General features: G+C 39.5%; 1 protein-coding gene across 2 annotated transcripts in view; it reads right to left on the bottom strand.

The window, feature by feature from the left end:
* Positions 1-19,472, bottom strand: part of MND1 (meiotic nuclear divisions 1) — a 54,446-nt gene that overhangs the window by 15,279 nt on the left and 19,695 nt on the right. For both annotated transcript variants that reach the window (XM_043513281.1, XM_038399547.2), the window contains exons 5-6: positions 8,833-8,907; positions 6,665-6,779 (exon numbers count right to left, since the gene is read on the bottom strand). In XM_043513281.1, the coding sequence (XP_043369216.1) occupies positions 6,665-6,779; positions 8,833-8,907 (190 nt within the window). The remainder of the gene's footprint in view (positions 1-6,664; positions 6,780-8,832; positions 8,908-19,472) is intronic.

Raw genomic sequence — 19,472 nt, 5'->3', positions numbered from 1 at the left:
ACTTGTTTGAATTTGTTTGAAGTGTAAATACCATGTATGCATCTATACTCTCAGATTCACAGTATCTGTCACATTAGTTTCTACTGCAGACCGATTGGAGCAGAAGTGAAAGGTGTTCTCTAGCACTTGAATATGCACAAAATCAGACAGCAGTAGTTTAAGGTTCTCCATTTCTGTGAAGAATTTCTCTATTTATTCAAACTTGACTTCTCTACTGAGGGGTGTGCCAACAAAAACTGCAATTACTTGTGATCTAATATCTTCACTCAGGTTTTCAAATGTTAAAAACTAGTGCATTCATGCACAATTATATTCAGAAATTAGATTACCTAAAAATGACACCTGCTTACCAAATTGGTCTGTTCCGTACGTATGTTCAGTGACATCTGCTTATTTCACTCACAAAACAAGACTTCAATTAACCAGTAAAGCCAGTACCAATGTGGGTGGATTCTACTATGGCTCATGTTTCTTCAACGGAATTGTTAACTCAATTCCAGCTGCAGAAGCTTCACTACTGGTGTCGGTGCACAAGACACAAAGAACACAACTGAACTATTGGATATCAGGTGCATATTGCATGGCTGGTAACCCAAAACATCTATTTATTAGCAAAATGAGCACATTTGATCTGGAAGTTGTTGGAAAATAATATCTTGTTATGGGCCTGGTTCAACTCTCATTGACTTCAGTGGGCTTTGGACTGAGCTTAGAGTCATTTGCACAAACTCGCTCTTCTAAGTTTAACTGCACTTTAAATAAGTGGGCCATGTAGCTCCTCACTCCAAAACATATATGTTACACCCTACTTGACACGAACTCAAGCCTCGTCTGCTGCTTTCCTGGCCTAGGTGCCCATCCAGAAGATCTGCAGAGTGGCAACCTGGTCCTCAGTGCACAAGTTTATCACCCAGCATGCTAGAGAGGACACAGCTTTCGGCAGGGCAATTGTCCAATCAGTGATTCCTTAACTCTGACCCCACCCCCATAGGAGAGTTTGGGAGTGACCTGATTGGAATCAACGTGAACAATCACTCAAAGAAGTGCTTGTTCACATTGTTCACTCCACAAATTATGCAATAAGGTATTTTTAAACAAAACAAAAACAAAAACCCTCAGAGAATATACTTCCCAATTTAAAACAAACAAAAAAAAACAAATGAAAACCTTAATAGTTATGTATATCATTTGTATTTTGGAGAATGTTACACACAATTTACTTACTTCACTCATTTTTAAAGCCTCTCCATTCCCTAAATTAATTCATTCCCCTTGAGATTCCCCACTACCTTCTTCCCTCTGGGAATAGTAATTTTGTGTTAAAGACAAATCCAATACTTGATAGAATAATCAAGTTTTTCTGTCTTTAAATCTTGTAATACTTTTCTACATGGAATGACATTTCAAATTAATCTAAAAGCAATGGCTTGCCTAAAACACATCAGCTAGATGCTTCTACTCAAAGGATCAGTAGTGAAATAGTTAAATCATCATCAGCTTTCAGTTAGTCCTCAAAATAATAAATAATGTGCAATTCACACCTCTCACAATTACTGTTTCATTCCGTTAGTAGACTCAGCAAGACAGTACTGCTTCCGTTCATAAGTGGAAAGTTGTCTTCTCTACCTGAGGAGTTAGAACTACGATTTACTCACCTTCTTGTAACTGTTGTTCTTCGAGATATGTTGTTCATGTCGATTCCAAATCAGGAGTGCGTGCGCCACATGCATAGTCATCGGGAACTGTTTCCCTTAGTATTTCCCGTTAGGTCGGCTAGGGAGCCCCCTGGAGTGGCGCCCTCATGGCGCTCAATATATGACCCTGCCGACCTGACCCCCCCCTTCAGTTTCTTCTTGTGGGCTACGCCAACAGAGGGGAAGGAGGGTGGGTATTGGAATGGACGTGAACACCACATCTCGAAGAACAACAGTTACAAGAAGATGAGTAACCATCTTTTCTTCTTCGAGCGCTTGTTCACGTTGATTCCAAATCAGGTCACTCCCAAACTCTCCTATGGGGGTGGGGTCAGAGTTAAGGAATCACTGATTGGACAATCGCCCTGCCGAAAGCTGTGTTCTCTCTAGCATGCTGGGTGATAAACTTGTGCACTGAGGACCAGGTTGCCACTCTGCAGATCTTCTGGACGGGCACCTAGGCCAGGAAAGCGGCGGACGAGGCTTGAGTTCGTGTCAAGTGGGGTGTAATATCCAGGGCTTGGACCTCGGTGAGGTCATAGCAGGTATAGATGCAGTCTGTGATCCAGGAAGAAATGCGTTGTGAGGAGACCAGAAGCCCCTTCATCCGGTCTGCCACCACTACAAAAAGTTGGTTCGACTTCCTGAAAGGCTTTGTGAGCTCAATGTAGAATGCTAGTGCTCATCGCACATCTAGTGAGTGAAGCCTCTGCTCTTGTGCATTAGCATATGGCTTGGGACAGAAGAGTGGAAGAAAAATGTCTTGGCCAACGTGGAATTGAGATACCAACTTGGGCAGGAAGGTCGGGTGCAGCCTGAGCTGTACTTTGTCCCTATGGAAGATTGTGGGGTGGGTCAAAAGTTAATGCTTTTAAACTCTGACACCCTCCTGGCTGATGTGATGGCAACCAGGAATGCTACTTCCAAGAGAAATACAGAAGTGAGCATGTAGTCAGTGGTTCAAATGGGGCCCCAATTAGCCGAACAAGGACCAGATTGAGATCCCAAGCAGGTACCGGTGGTCAGGACTGTGGTTATAGCCTTTCCATGCCTTTAACAAAACGGCCCAACCTAGGGTTGGCGATTACCGAGCACCCCAACTCTCCCTGGTGGAACACCGAGATGGCCACGAGGTATACTCTGATGGATGATCCAGCCAAACCTTGCTGCTTCAGGTGCAGTAGATATTCCAGGATGAATGGTATAGATGCCTGAAGTAGAGGTACACAACTCTGCTCCAGCACCAGCACAAGAACCTTTTCCGCTTAGTTAGGTACGTGGCCCTGGTGGAAGGTTTCCTGCTACCAAGCAGCACCTCCCTCACCCATTCTGTGCATTGGAGCACCATAGGGTTTAACCATGAAGCTTCCAAGCCATGAGATGGAGGAACTGGGAGGTCCGGGTGAAGGAGGGGACCATGAATCTATGTGATCAGATCGGGGTGCAGCGGCAGTGTGATCAGGGTGTTCACTGTCAACTCCAGAAGCGTGGTGTACCAATGTTGGCGTGGCCACACAAGGGTCAGCAGAATTACCTTCACCTTGTCTCTGCAGATCTTCAGCAGTATCTTGTGGACGACTGGTATCAACGGGAAGGCATACGTTAGACAGTGCCCCCAGGATAGTATATACGCATCCGAGATAGAGCCCGGACTGTGCTTTTGGAAAGAGCAAAACGTTGGACCCTTCCTGTTGCTCTTGGTGGAGAATAGGTCTACCCAGGGAAATCCCCACCTCTGGAAGATGGAATGTATGACGTCTGGACGGATGGACCACTCATGATTGTGGAACAACCTGGTGAGGTGTTCTGCAAACTCATTTCATACTCCTGGGAGACAGGATGCTCCCGGTGAATGGAGTGGGCTATACAAAAATCCCACAGCTAAAGAACCTCCTGACAGAGAGGGGAGGAGCAGGCTTCACCCTATTTGTTTATGTAAAACATTGCAGTGTTGTCGGTCAGCACCACCATGCACTGACCCTGTATTTTGGTCCAGAAGGTCTGGCAGGCTAGTCTCACCACTCTGAGCTCCTTTATATTGATGTGGAGCTGGATGTCAGACTGTGACCACCTGTCTCGAGTTTGTAAATCTCCTAGGTGGGCCCCCCAACCCAGGTCTGATGCATCAGTTACTAACGGGGTGAATAAACAAAGATTTTTTTATTTTTTTTTAAATTAAAAATCAGATTTTTTTATTTAAATTGGATTTGTGTATGCAGAGATAACATGCTTGTTAACTGCAACAATGTTTTAAAATAGAAAGAAAGAAAGAAAGAAAGAAAGAAAGAGAAAGAAAGAAAGAAAGAAAGAAAGAGAAAGAAAGAAAGAAAGAGAAAGAAAGAAAGATGAGAAATAACAGACCTCAACCCTATTATCCCTCTGCAAATTTGTGTACACAGAGTCAATCCCTTACCCCTCTCTAAAAGTGCAAAGTTTCAAAAAGTTCAATGAATAGAAGATTGTTGGGGCAGAATAGATCTGGACAAGAAGAAGTCTGGAGATAAATGTGAGAAGGGAGGGACAGGCAGTAGGAACAAAAAAGTGAAACTGTTTGAGCAGCATATTCCAGAAGTCTTGAAGTCTTTCTGAGTGTAGCCTTCATTGATTTGAGACCTACCATACCATTCTCTCACTAAAAGGGGAAAACCTATAATGGCAGCAGGCTGTAAAAGAGGCCCAGTTTGGGAATAAGAACCATTCAAGAAATACATGTTTGCTGATGATGTTTTAAAGAAAGTCACACCAGTGAACACCTGGATTCAGAGATTGTTGAAATGATAATCTCATTTTTAACAGAAGTAGCTTCTTCTGCCGGTGTAGAAGGAATATTTTCTTCCTTTGGACTAATTCATTCCAAATTGAGAAATTGTTTGGGACCTGAAAGCAGGAAAGCTTGCTTTTCTTTTCTAGATTATGAACAAACAGGTGAAGATGACTGAGTTAGCTGCAGAAGCCAATATTTTAAGTTTCTCATGTTGACCTGGCTGACAGTTGATTGATTGATTGATTGATTTTTTAATATTTAATTTAACTATTTTTTTAGTTAAAAACAATTTTAACAAAAACAAACCTGATTTTAAAAAACTTGAATGTTTAACTAAATTCAAAAATTCATATACTTGTTTTGTTAAAATATCATATGTTTGCTGTTGAAGAAAATAATCCAGAATACATAACAGTGTTGTTTTAGTTAAATAAAACAATTTAGATGTCTATCTGGTGATGTTCTCCTCCTAATACAGCATGGTAAGAAAATCCTCCAAATATTAATGACCAACCTGTTGAACTGGAGATAGTTCACCTCCCAATGACTTCATAAATATTTGCTTCAATTACCTTTGGTAAATGAAATAACCAAACAATCATTCATTTTCTGATATAGCTGTAAAACTAATCTGAAAAGTTTTCAAAATAAATCACTTTAAAAATGTATAGTGTGTACCTTCTAAAAATGAAACCTACATCTATCTCTGAGTTGTGAAGAATATGTATTAAGGTTATACCAACCAACAAGAACGCACTTTTATGTAGAAATCCATGATTAAATTGAGTCTTCCTGATTAGTGATTTAAATCATGATTTAAATCAATTTGATTTAAAATCAAAACCACCCTGGTTACTAAGGTCATGGACAGTTGAGGGGTGCTGAACGGGACTCCTTCACAGACCATGGTCCTGCCACCAACACAGGGTATCTAAGACTTGCTCTGGCACTGTTACTACTGAGTACAAACAGTCTCGACCTGGGTAATAAGCTGAGGCGAGCCACACGTTTCAGGGACATTAGAAAACGCACTGATTAAACAAGAATGTTGATGGTCTTCCTCTAAAAGCCTGCCCTCAAATGTGAGCATTTGTATTCAGCCTATACATAATTATTGTTGAGATTAACTATACTATGCACACACACAGAGTAACCAAGATACAGATGCTGTGAGATCCAAAACTAAATACCCTCAATTTTATTTCAGTTATCAACTATAAATGTATTAATATAGTTTGACATTAAAATTTTCCTTAAATCAAAATATTTAAGAATATGAAATCTTGATGGACAGGAAATGGCTATAGTTGCTTTTGTGTGTGCGTATCTAGTGTTTCACACCGTAAATAATTCCCTCCAACCCCGTTTTTAGACTTTATTGTCTTCACAGTAAATAGTAGAAGAAAAGAGATGAGATTTGATGCACAAACTCACTTGGAGCCACTATTTCAAGGAGTTCTTGAAATGCTCTGAGCACCCTCAGCTCTCTTTGTTTTCAAGCGTGTGTCAGGAGTAAAGGACCACTGCTAGCCTGCTTCCCTTCTAGCATAATCCCCAGCCAGTCTAATGAGTAGAGCTAGGCCCCAATTGAGCCTCCTCGGAGCCCAACCACCCAGATAGCCGAGGGAATTGACAGACCTGCTCTTAAGCCAAGCAGCAGGGCCCTGGCTACTCAAAACATTTGCCCACAGCTGCGCTAGCTCCTTCTCCTGCCTTGTTCCTGCTCTGCCCTGTCCCAGTCTTGGACCCAGCCCTTCTCCTGCCTTCTCTGACTCTTGGTGACTCAGTTCTGAACTTTAGCTCTGATTCCTGACTCTGGCCTCTGGCTCTGACACACTCACAATTTGTTTACTTGCTCCCAACTCGTGCTCCGACTACTAGACCTGACTGCCCACGTCCCAGTCCCTTTATCAGTAATGAGTTATAAATAAAATAGACTAGAAGCAGTAGCAACCTCTATTTAGGTTACTTAACCCTCTTGATTATAAAATAAAATGTCAGAAGAATTTTTAGAGCTTTTACAACTCTTTGATTTGCAGCAGGAACTTGATATTTGGCAGAGGAAGTCTGTCTTTTGTGCCCACATGAAAATCCATTCAGCTGTGTGCGAGTTATGAGCTGTTAAAAAAGCTCCATTTTTCCTTCTGTTTTTGGTTCTTTTTGCAACATTTTTAAACACATTAAAGCTATACAATATACAACTTACAGATTTCTTCAACAACATCTGGATCACATTCTTTGTATTTCTCTATTTCTGCTTTTAGGTGCTCTTTTTTCTGCCGGAGAGCAGCAAGTTCCTTCATTAGTGCAGCACGTTCTGCCTGGGTTCAGAGCATTTTGGGAGAAACCAACAGTAAAGAAAATTAAAAAGGCAGTGATTATACTACTACTATTACTACTACTACTACTACTCCACATTTTTGCCAAATGCAAATATTTTACTCTCCAAAAAAATATGATAAACTGCTGGGTGTGTTCCATTTCCTAGGTATTTTAAGGTAGGCAAACCAATCTTGCACTTCGTGCACTTTCAAAATCAAAGTGGGTCTTCAGTGCATAATGAATGCAAGATCAAGGCAAAGTGGTTAAACAAATCAAAATTATTCTAAGTAACCAAACTGTTTGTTCCTATTTATACACACGGGTAAATAAGGATTGGGACCACATTTCAGACCCTCACCACTTATACACATTATGATCATTCGTAATCAATAACTAGCAATTGTTTCTTTAGTGTACCTGACTGCTTCCACTGTGCCCTTACTGTACTGTAAACACACTATTATATGTAATCTTGATAGCTATTTAGCAATTAAAAATATGCCAGTGCAAGTATACCAACAATAAAACAGCCAGTTTCCAGTTTAGATTAACTTGTGAGGCAGAAATATAAATACAGTGAATCAATTAAATGCAATACTCTGTTAATTGAACTTGAACTTTATTATGATAGTTGAGAATAGTGTAAATGAGAAAGAGAATTCTAGCTTAATGTTAAAATAAAAACACAATATTAGAAGAGCCACACTCTTCCATTCTAAACACTTTAGCACAGGGGTTCTCAAACTGGGGGTTGGAACCCCTCAGGGGGTCACGAGGTTATTACATGGTAGGCTGCGAGCCGTCAGCCACCACCCCAAACCCTGCTTTACCTCCAGCATTTATAATGGTGTTAAATATATAAATAAGTGTTTAATTGAAAAGGGGGGATTGCACTCAGAGGGTTGCTATGTGAAAGGGCACACCAGTACAAAAGTTTGAGAACCACTGCTTTAATGTGGATATAGCATCTCTCAGAGTCTCTTTCTTCCTACAGTAATTGATTACTCAGAGTTTTGAATGAATAATAATACAATTTAAAATATAGCCCATTTTAAAGAAGACACTTTACATTATAATTTTATCACGAAGGGTATCATACAGTAGACCACTTAGTGAGAGTAACAAAAATCTATTACAAAGTTATACACATGTATTGTAGGCTGTAGAAAAATTGTATTATGTTATTTGAGAACTAGTATGCGGTCATGTAATTCAAGATTACAGTGTGTATAACACAACACATTAATCCTTAACTTTTACATTTTCTGATGCCCAGATACTTGATTGTGCAATACTAATGTTCTTGACAGATTTTTTTAATGGAATTATTGTTTCCATAACAAAAACCTTACCTTTGTTTCACATCATTCTGGGGCAGCAGCAACCTCCGAAAGTACAAAAACTAATTCAAATATTTCAGATCAATACTGTCCCTCCAAAAAATAATGTAACATCATCTACTTCAAACATACTACTGATCAGTAAGAATCTAGATTTACCTGTCCCAATGCTCAGTTTAGCTAGGATACTCTATGAAACATTTCCACCTAACATGCCTATGAAGTGGCATGTTTTAAGTTTAGTTTGACAGTGTTCCTTCAACAGTTTCAACATAGAAAGGACCTTTGTTAAATTTAGCCAAATTAAAATCAAGATACAAAATTTTAAACCACCACCTAAATTCACAGATAACTAGGTTTATTTGGCTATTCAGCAGTCTCTGGGCATTTCAGCACATACCTATGATTAGTTTAGTTTTCAATCTGATCCAGGTTTATGAAGAGCAGCTCTGAAGCAAATCACAAAATTTCCTACCCTGTGAAACACCCAACCTGGTATTCACCACAGATCAAAAATCAGCTGTGAATCAGCAATGAAGAAAAGGCCGTCTAGCAAGCCTGATATTTTCCCCCTCACTCATCCTCTCTTCCAATATTTAGCCATTCTATTAAGATTTTCAACGATTTTATATAAAACTGTAACATGTTAACATCTACAGATTGTACATCCTCACAGCAAGATTCTTTAATGAAAAAATGGACAAAAACTTACAGTCTCTTGGCGTCCGATTTTTGATTTCTCAATGCTTTGCTGTAACCTCTCTTTCTTCTGGCTACTTTCGGCCAACTGAGGAAGGAAAAACAGAATCCAATCAACATTTTATTAGCTATTTAAAGGTTTGATTTTATAAACGTATTCATAGACTGTGTGTCATATATTGAGTTTTCCCCTTCATGGCACATAATTTTGCTACCTCATTCCATCACCAGTAACAGCCCTGTTTCATAGCAAAACCAAGCAGCAAACCTTGGTATAAGAGGCTACATGATACAGAAACACAATGCTGCCTTTATCTCTCCTACCAATGCATCCCTACTCCATGTGAGCAATGACTAATGTGTGCATATTGTGACAGATCCACCTGCTGTTTCTGACCCTTCCCAAAGTCTGGTAAGTTCTGTGCACTGCCCCAACCACCTGGTTTGTAGTAAGCCCACAGAGTGCAAAGTTGTGGTCCCCAAAATCCTGCTCCCCTGTTCTGCTAAATTGCACTGATGATGCTACGGCTGGAGCAGTCTGCCTGTATGCATGTGGGAAGCTGCACAACTACTCATTTATATAGCATCCACTTTCAAATATTACTTCCTATTCTGGACAAAATTTACCAATATACTGAGCAACTGTAAACACGCTCTGAAAGAGTGGAAGATTCCCCCTCCCCCATTAACAGTGATCAATTTATAGAGAAGTTACAGTAACAAGTAAGGCACATTTGGGTGAATTAAGTCCAACTATTCCCTCATTGCTGTCAGTGAAAATAACCACAAGCTCAGTGAAGACTTGAAAGAAAATTATTTTCAGTGCTTATGGATCAATGTCCTAACAGCAAAAGCACATGATGGGGTACTTGTTGGTGTCTGCTACAGTCCACCAAATCACACCAGGGAACAGGATGACCGGCCCCTTGAGCACTTACCTATATTGTTTATGAAAAAAGGCTGCATGATCACGGGGGGGACTTCAGTCTGAGTCACATATGCTGGAGGGCTCATGCTGCCAGCACTAAAATGTCCTCAGAATTTCTAGATATTACAGATGACAATTTTCTAACTTAAGAAGTGTTGAATACAACATGGGAGAATTCTACAGAAGACCTCAAACTAAAATTTGGTGGTAGCTTAGGTACAAGCGATCATGACTTGATCAAATTTGTTATGTATGAACAGTATGAAGTCCAAATAAATACTTACACTCTGGAGAAGAGCTCTGTGTGGCTCGAAAGCTTGTCTCTTACCAACAGAAGTTGGTCAAATAAAAGATATTACCTCACCCACATCATCTCTTATATCCTGGGACCAACACAGCTACAACTACACAGCACACTCACACATACACTGCTATAAAACTGCCAATTTCTCAAAGCTGAAAACAATTATGAGCCAAATCAAGTGGAAGAATTTAAACAGAAAAATATGAATTATAATTGGGAATTATTTAAGAACATTTTATTAAATGTCCAAAAAGCCACAAGTGAGAAAGGAGACCACACTGGTTAAAAAAAATCCCGTCTTGGAGGAGTAGTGAAAGCAACAAGAAAATATATATAACAACTATAAGAAAGGGGAAGTTGATAGTAATGAATATAAATCAGAAGCTAGGAATTGTAAGAAATTGGTAAGAGAAGCAAAAGAATACAGGGAGAAATCTATGGCCACCAACAGTAAAGACAATAGGAAGGAGGTGTTTTTAATTAAAATTTGGCTATTTGACAGTAAGGAATCATCGTCAGAGAACATGTTTCTAGTGGGGTCCCAGAGGGACCAGTTCTTAGCCCTTCGCTACTTAATAGTTTTATCAATAATCTGGGGAAAAAATGAAATCAATCCATCATATTTTCAGATGACAAAAAGTTGGAGGAGTGGCAAATAATTAAGAGGACAGGTCACTCACTGAGAGAGAGCAATCTGGATCATCTGGTAAATTTGGTACATGCAAACAACTTTGTGTTTCAATAAAGCCAAATATAAAAAGTCATACATCTAGGAACAAAGAATGTAGGACATACTTACAGGATAAGGGACTCTATCTTGGGAAGCAGAGATTCTGAAAAGGACTTGGGGGGGGGGGGTCAGGGTGGTAATCAGGTGAACATGTTGTTCCAGTGCAACCACTGTGGCCAAAAGGGCTAATGTGATCCGCAGACGCATAAACAGGGGAGTAGTAAATAGGAGCCGGGAGGTTATTTTACCTCTGTATTTGGCACTGGTGAAACCGCTGCCAGAATATTGTGTCTGGTTCTGGTGTCCACAATTCAAGAAAGACATTGATAAATTGAAGAGGGTTCAGAGAAGAGCCACAAGAGCGATCTTCAAGGAGCTTAATCTGTTTTATTTAACCCAGAGACAGTTATGGGGTGACTTGAACAGAGTCTATCAGTATCTACAAGAGTAACAAATATTTAATAATGGGCTCTTCTGTCTAGCAGACAAAGATATAACAAGACCCAATGGCTGGAAATGGAAGATAAACACATTCAGATGGAAAAAAAGATGTAAAATTTTTACCAGTGAGGGTAATGAACAACTGGAACAATTTACTAAGGAACACCAAGTGATTCTCCATTACTGGCAATTTTTAAACCAATATTCTCAAAAACATGCTCTAGTTCAAATTATTTTGAGGAAGTTCTATAGCCTGAGTTATACAGTTGTTCAGACCACGGTGGTATCTACTGGCTTAGAATCTATGACAGTGTACTGTCAGCACACTCAGGGTATATATATCCTGCAAAAAAAGATGTATTCTTAACTTGAGGTTAGGTAACTTGGATTAAAAATAGCAGCAACGATATAACAACTCAGCCTTTAACTCAGGTTGGCAGCATGAGGTAAAGCCTTTTGGAAAGACTAGGGTTGAACTTGAACCGGTGAATTGAGTTGCCATGCCTTCACTGCTATTTTAACCCAAGTTAGCAAACCTGAGTTAGGACACACTTTTTTGGGGGGCGGAGGGGGAGAAGAAACACAGAAATATCCTCATTACCGTGGCTGGCCACTGGGCTAGCCCCTTAGGCATCTCAATAATTCAAATAAACATTTGATAAAGGAATGTTAATCCCTGCCTTGCAGGAAGTGTTGGCGTGACCAATTATATCATATTTGTTCAGCACTTTGGAAGAAGTACTATTGTCTACCTTCCAGTTCAGTTTGTAATAAAAGGATACAAAAATAAATGGACAGTGAAGATTTACAATATATTATATAAAGGTCATTACTAGGATTCTATTGAGTCAATTCACTGATATGTATGCTTTGAAGAGGAACGTTTATACATTCCTCCTGCATATGAACAGTAGTTTTCAGTTTCACACCCCTTGCTCTTCCTTGTGGTGCAGTCAAAGACTGACACCTTTCTGAAATCTGTCCCAATACATGCATTATCTTAAAGTGCTGATCTCTTATTTTTCAGAGCAATAGTGAAAATTTTTCTTGGATATCTTCCTTCTAGATCCCAAATTCTCAACCTCTCTAACCACTAATATCCCTCCAACCATGTAACCTGCCTTTCTATCACATTAAAAACAGCTATAAATCTGCCATAAGTCATGCAAACATAGTGTGTATACTGGACAGAAATCAAACCAAAGGTCCCATATGTCAACCACCAAGAGCATTTTTCAGCTGTTACACTGGTATCATTTTGGTCTTTAAGAGAAATATTATCATAGTTGGTTTTCTTTCAGTCAAGAAACCTAACCAAAGATGGTAAGACAACATAATTACCATAGCAGGTGGGATAGCGCACGATAGTTACCGAGTTCCAACATCCCTTTTTCAGACGCTCATAATTTAGTCAAATGAATTCCTTCTGGGTTTAAATTCTCCATGCTTTGTCTCAGTCCAGAGGTTAGCACTGGTGTGCTTTTTAGTTTGAACAAAAAGCAGACTGTTTTGTATAAAAAAAACTGCATGTATAAAAAAATTATACGCTCCTGTCTACATTATAGAAACCTTCCTCATCACTGAAGAGATTAGATAAACTGGATCTCAGAAGGTACGAAGAAGAGGGTAATTTTACAGCATTTATTACATTATATTTTGTTCTGATCAGCAATTATATGGAAGAGTAACTCATCAGCTGAAGATAGAAAGCAGTCTAACAAAATACAGATATACAGAACAGAGTGGAATCTAGTGAAATTCATCTAATAAAACATTAAAAATAGACACTTAAGTTAAAAATCATAATCCTTGCACTAAAACAAAGTGTATACAACACTACAAAAATAGCACTCTCCAACTATTACTAACTAAAGCTATTTATAAAGTAGATCAGTCCGTAGGCCAAGTCACTGTACTGAATTGGTTTCTGCAGTACTACTCAGAGTTACATTGAACTGCAGACTCAAAGGTCTGTTGATACAATTATTTATCTTATACATATATAGTTCCAATCACACACTTGCTGATTAAAGCAGGGTACAGATATTTAAGATACATTTGCTAGCTAATTACACTGCCAGGAAACTCACAACAGAAGCAGTGTATCTGTGATAAAACGTGTACCAAAGAGCTGTTTTGCTCTGCTCTCCAGAGATCACCGATACCAAAGGCATTACCATCATTCACAAAGTGCCACTTAGGTACATAACACTGCTCAATAACTAAACTGAATCCAAGTAGGAACAGGTCCCACAATGACACACTGGATACAGAAAAAACGGGACATGTTTATTATATACCACAAATGTCAAAAAAATAGGTTTTTAAAAGAAGTTTCTGACATTGAAAGGAAAAGGAGAAACTTGAAATACATTAACTGGACAATTGTTCCAAGCCTGCTGAACAGCATGAAAGAAGGGATGGAATCTGCACCTAGTGAAGGAGTCAAAGAAAGCAATCAAAATAGTGAAGCACAGGAAGTATAAGATAAGATGAAGGCAGAGCTATAAGAAGAATCTTGACTCCAGACAATGGAGTATGCATAATAGGCTTCCATAGAAGGGGAAAAAAAAAAAACATAAGAGGGATGACAAGTAGAATGGAAAAATGGAGAACAGCAAGAGAAAGAAACCAGTCCCACTACATTTCTACACTCCTGAGGGAAGTCTCTTCTTTTAGGGGATGGGAGAAGAAAGAGAGAGAGAGAGAGAGAGCACTTAGTACAAAAGCTCTTTTCTTTTTGCATGTATCTAATTGTACCATAAAAAGACAGATTAGCTCAGTTGAATGTAATCTTTGAAAGAATTAATTTAAAAAATTGGAGAAAAATAATCAATCCAACTTTTGCAAAAATTTCATACTAAAGTTTTTACACTGCTCATAGCGGAAGAGTGGTACACAAAACAATTTCTCCTGAACCTTATTTTTTAAAGCTGCACACAATATATTGCTTCCCCAACACCAGTGAGATTTGTTACTATTGAACTGCAAAGGATTTTTATAATTGAACAATTATGGTTTACAACCATGTTTCTCAATGATAAAAAAGTGAATGCTTTGGACAATTTAAGGATAATCAATCATATTTAAAACACCCTTTTGTTCTGTGATGTTTTACGTTAGGCATTTAAAATAAAGCCAGCATGAAACAAGCGGAATGGGTCAAGTTGGAAAATAATAGTTTTCAGTAGTTCTGCATTAAATATTTTTGCAATATGATGCTTTTAGTCAGTTTCATTTTGTTCTCTGTTCTCAATACTAGTTCTTAGAAAAGCAAATATCATACCCTTTGAAAAATATAGGACGATTGACTAAAGAGCTGTATTTTATATCTGAACACCTACTACTTTCCTCATACATTGATTAGGAGTTGGAAGGGTGCACTTTTCCATCAGCAGCAATCCTTGTGTTATATACTGCAGTGCCAAATTCAATAAGAATTTAGCTGTTAGTAAAAAGTGAAATACCAGGTAACAAGTTTGAAGAGGCTTTGACTTAAACAGCACCAGGTTTAAAAAAAAAAAAATTCAAAACCAAAATAATTAATAGCACTAGTTAGCAGAACTGGAATTAATGACTTGGAAAATAATGAATGAAGAAGTATTCATGCTAGCTGAATAAAGGAAGATATTTTTGCAGGGAATCGTGATTGGAAAAATACTTGACTCCTTTTACAAATATATGATGGAGAATTGTCAAGACCATAAAACTGGGTGCCTAAAAAAGTTAGGCTCCTAAGAGGCCTGAATTTCAGTAGCACTAAGCAGCCATGAACTCCTATTGAAGTCAACATAATTAGTAATACTGAAAATCAGGCCCCTTATTTAGGCACCTAACGATGACTTAGGAGTCTAATATTAAGTATCCGTTTTTGAAATTTTTGACCTAACTCTCCTTGCCATAGACACAACAACCCTCATACTATTAACTGAATTAGTTTTTAATACTGTAATTTTAACCTGGGATTAATTCTAACACGTAAATCATTAAATGTTTTTTCAGAGAAAATATTTTATTTATTTTGTTATCTATCTGTAATGCCAGTCGTAAACTCTACAGTTGGAAAACGAAGCAAAATAATAAATCCAGACCAAGGTTTTTTTTAATTAGACAAAAGATGGATTTGACAAAAGACAGAATGAGGACTTGCACATGATTAAGTGGAAGAATTAAGTTTCTCGGACTGCTTTCAGAGTTGGTGTAATTGGCAGGACTTCAGGGACAGATGGCTGTTTACTCAGATATCGAGTATGTCAAATCAACCTGAACAAAAATGAGAACAAGCCGAAATGCCTCATTCCTTATCCTCGCTTCACAACTGCAAGCAATCTTACAGTAAGAGCTGAAACAGCAATCAAAAAGCCATCAGACATCTGACAAAACAGTACAAATTTTTAACATGTGCAATACCCCAGAAACTTTTGTCACTGTTTTTCTTAGTGCACAATTTAGAATTTGCTGAACTGGGAAATAAGAGAACAAGTGGGGATTAATAGTTACCAGGTCAGTGGACAGCAGAAAGAATGCTAAAGAACATTACCATTAAAAAAGGAAGTCTTCTTTTGACAACTTTTACCTAAAAGGCTTTTCAGTGATTGCAGTTTCTAATCAGCTAGGACACATACTGTCAGAAAGTTTCAGGGACAAAACACAAACAATCCCAGACACTGTATGTGTTACTCAAAAGGGACTATCTGATATAAATTATATTCCATATCCAATCACTCTCTAAAGAGAGCACAAAAATAATTCAAGTCATTATTCTGGAAGCTGAATGCGTAAGTCCAAGGTATACATTTCCGTATTATAAGCATATTAGAAATCCCAGAATGGAACACACACAGAGACTAAATCTAGCAATTTGACAGCAGCCTTTCACAACTGCATGTGTTACTCTATGTTAATTTCATAAACTAGAAGTAATATTCAGTCAATCAAGTCACTTCTAAAGTCACCTCTAATTCCGAGTACAGGGTACATACTGTATATGCACTGTAACAATTAGCTGTCCTATTATGAATGTACACAGAATGCAGGAGACTTTTTCTTAAAATAAGTATCTCTGCTTCAAACCAAGTTTTGAAATTTAGCTTTACTGAAATTGGAGGATGCTTTATTCACAGATCAGACAAGTGAGTGGCCTTAAATTCTCCTGTGTGAACTTTTCATGTGCCACTCATTCCAAAGAGGGGACCTCTGTCCTGTGAGCTTCCAAATAAAAACAGATTTAAACATTTTATTAAAGCTAATGTTAAAAAATTATATAATACACATGTTAAGAAAAGAGTGTCTGTACATCTGGGTATAGTGCTTAGATTATTCACAAAATACAAAGTTTGTTTTTAAAGTCATAAAATACATATAGTGCATAATCAGCAATAACCCAAATTTAGGTGCATAAATTTAAGAATACAGTTTAGATATTCGCATCCAAGTATACAGAGAGTTGGTTGTGGAAAGCAAATATAGCAATGAGTGAAGACTGTCCCTCAGTAATTGAGAATTTAGGATAGGTTGTCCATTTAGAAAGCACAATTCATGAGGAAGGTATTTCAGTTACTTTCCCAACTACGCTTCTCATCAGCACTCTAGCTCATCCCTCCTGGTATTGCCGATGTCTGGTGATGTGTTCTATGTAGATGTCCCTCGACCACCTGATAGCGTCCGAAACCATGAGTTGCCACATCAGCCGAGCGTAGCATTGACTGATTCTGCATTCTCTTAACACTTGCTCGTTACTGGGGGTCACATGTACTCAGGGCTCCAACAATCAATGGGTGTGTCTGAACCTGGTAACCCTTAGCTCTCAAGGTTTCAGCCAGAGGGGTATATTTCTCCACCTTTCGAGCTTGGGCGTCATGGAAAGCCGGGGTCCTGTTTTCAAAGGGCACTATGACGTCCACCATCATGATATTCTTCTGGTCCTCACTGGTGATGATGATGTCTGCTCACGGTTGGCTGTCAGTTCTGGGGATGGCGGAGTTCACAGCCATCTTCCCTATGGGTGGCTCCGACTAGGTGATGTTGGATGGCATTATATCGCAGCTGCCAGGCTCTGGAATGGAGCTTGCAGCTACACAGGACATGGGGGAGTGTCTCATTGGCATAGCCACACTTCCTGTATTGCTTGTCTCTATTCCCGTGGCAGATGGCCCAATTCAGTGGAACGCAATTGAGCCGGGCCCAGTGGATGAACCTCCAGTCAGCAAACTGGGTGAAGCTGCCCCCAGGGAGGAAGTGGTTGCTGGCATCCCACTTGCATGCCACCTCAAAGGCCTAAAGTACCATTACATTTGTTAGAATACTAGGAGTTCCTCACTCAGGACCAGATTTTACCATCCTCAGTCACATCACCTTACTCCACTGATTATTAAAATCTGCTTATTCAGTGGTTAATGGGACTTCATTCATGAAGTAAAGTACTATTTAATGCAAATTTCAGAGTCTGACCCTAAATAAGTTTCCCCACAGTCAGTTCACACTGAAGTCAGGGGGACTTTTGCCTCAACTTCAGCATGAGCAGATGAGACACAGGTTTGGACCAGTAATTCTTCGAAAGAGGTAAAAAGAGAGGGAGATGCCATTGTGTTAAAAATTCTGAATTCAGTTTCAGAGTCTCTCTCTAAAAGGCTGATATTTTTCCTTCAAAAGATAATCATGGGATATACAACACTTTTTTTTTTTAAAACTAGCCCATAATCCCTCTATAATCCACATAAAACCTGCTTTTAAAAAAAAGTTACTATGAAATCATTCCAATTCTATTTTACATCAACTGATGGTGGGGGAATCTATACTTCACAGACACACTGTCAATACTGGTTACATATCAACAGCTACTAAAAGTGAAAGCACGATATTAAACAGAATTAGTAGTTTGCGCTGCTGTTGTGAGCATTGTAAACACCTTATCCTGTAGTATGTGCAGAACCTCGCTTGGAGATGCCAGCACGAGGACGATTGTGAGGAGGACATGGACGCAGACGTTCCTGAAAGCAGAGGATGTGGCAATTGGGACATCATGGCAGTAGTGGGGCAGATTTATACAGTGGGACACCAATTCTGGGCCCAGCAAACAAGCACAGACTGGTGGGACCACATAGTGTTGCTGGTATGGGATGATTCCCAGTGGCTGCGAAACTTTCGTATGCGTAAGGCCACTTTCATGGAACATTGTGAGTTGCTTTCTCCCACCCTGAAGCGCAGGAACACCAAGATGAGAGCTGCCCTCACAATTGAGAAGCCAGTGGCGATAGCCCTGTGGAAGCTTGCAACACCTGACTGCTACCAGTCAATCGGGAATCAATTCGGAGTGAGCAAATCTATCATGGGGACTGCTGTGATCCAAGTAGCCAATGCAATCCCTGACCTTCTGCTAACAAGGGTAGTGACTCTGGGAAACGTGCTGGTCATAATGGATGGCTTTGCTGCAATGGGATTCCCTTACTGTGGTGGGGCAATAGATGGAATGCATATCCCTATCTTGGCACCGGACAACTTTGGCAAGGGTACTTCTCAATAGTGCTGCAAGCACTGGTGGATCACAAGGGACATTTCACCAGCATCAAAACGCGTCATGCACCTTTCCCGGCCATGCCACTCACATCTTTAGGAACTGTAGGTGGTTCAAACAGCTGCAAGAAGGGACTTACTTCCCAGACCAGAAAGTTACTGTTGGGGATGTTGAAATGCCAATAGTTATCCTTGGGGACCCAGCCTATCTCTTGCTCCTATGGTTCATGAAGCCGTACACAGGCAGCCTGGACAGTAGTAAGAAGCAGTTCAACTAAAGGCTGAGCAAGAGCAGAATGGTGGTAGAATGTGCCTCTGGAAGTTTAAAAGCTCACTGGCACTGTTTGCTGACTAGGTTAGACCTCAGTGGAACCAATATTCCCATTGTTATTGCCGCTTGTTGTGTGCTCCATAATATCTGTGAGAGTAAGGGAGAGACGTTTATGGCGTGGTGGAAAGTTGAGGCAAATCGCCTTGCAGCCGATTTTGAGCAGCCAGACACCAGGGCGATTAGAAGAGCACAGATAGGCGCGCTGCACATCAGAGAGGCTTTTAAAAATAGTTTCATGACTGGCCAGGCTGCGGTGTGACAGTTGTGTGTGTTTCTCCTTGATGCAAAACCAACCCCTTTGTTGAATTTACTTCCTATAAGCCAATTTCCACCCTACCCCTTAGACCACAGCTGGCAAAGCAAATAAAGTCCCTATTGTTTTGAATCCATGCATTCTTAATTTAAAA

Source organism: Dermochelys coriacea, chromosome 4 (assembly GCF_009764565.3).
Source record: "Dermochelys coriacea isolate rDerCor1 chromosome 4, rDerCor1.pri.v4, whole genome shotgun sequence".
In the NCBI taxonomy this organism is placed as follows: domain Eukaryota; kingdom Metazoa; phylum Chordata; order Testudines; family Dermochelyidae; genus Dermochelys; species Dermochelys coriacea.
The sequence above is the reverse complement of the archived record's forward strand: the minus strand, read 5'-3'. Positions and strand labels throughout refer to the sequence as shown.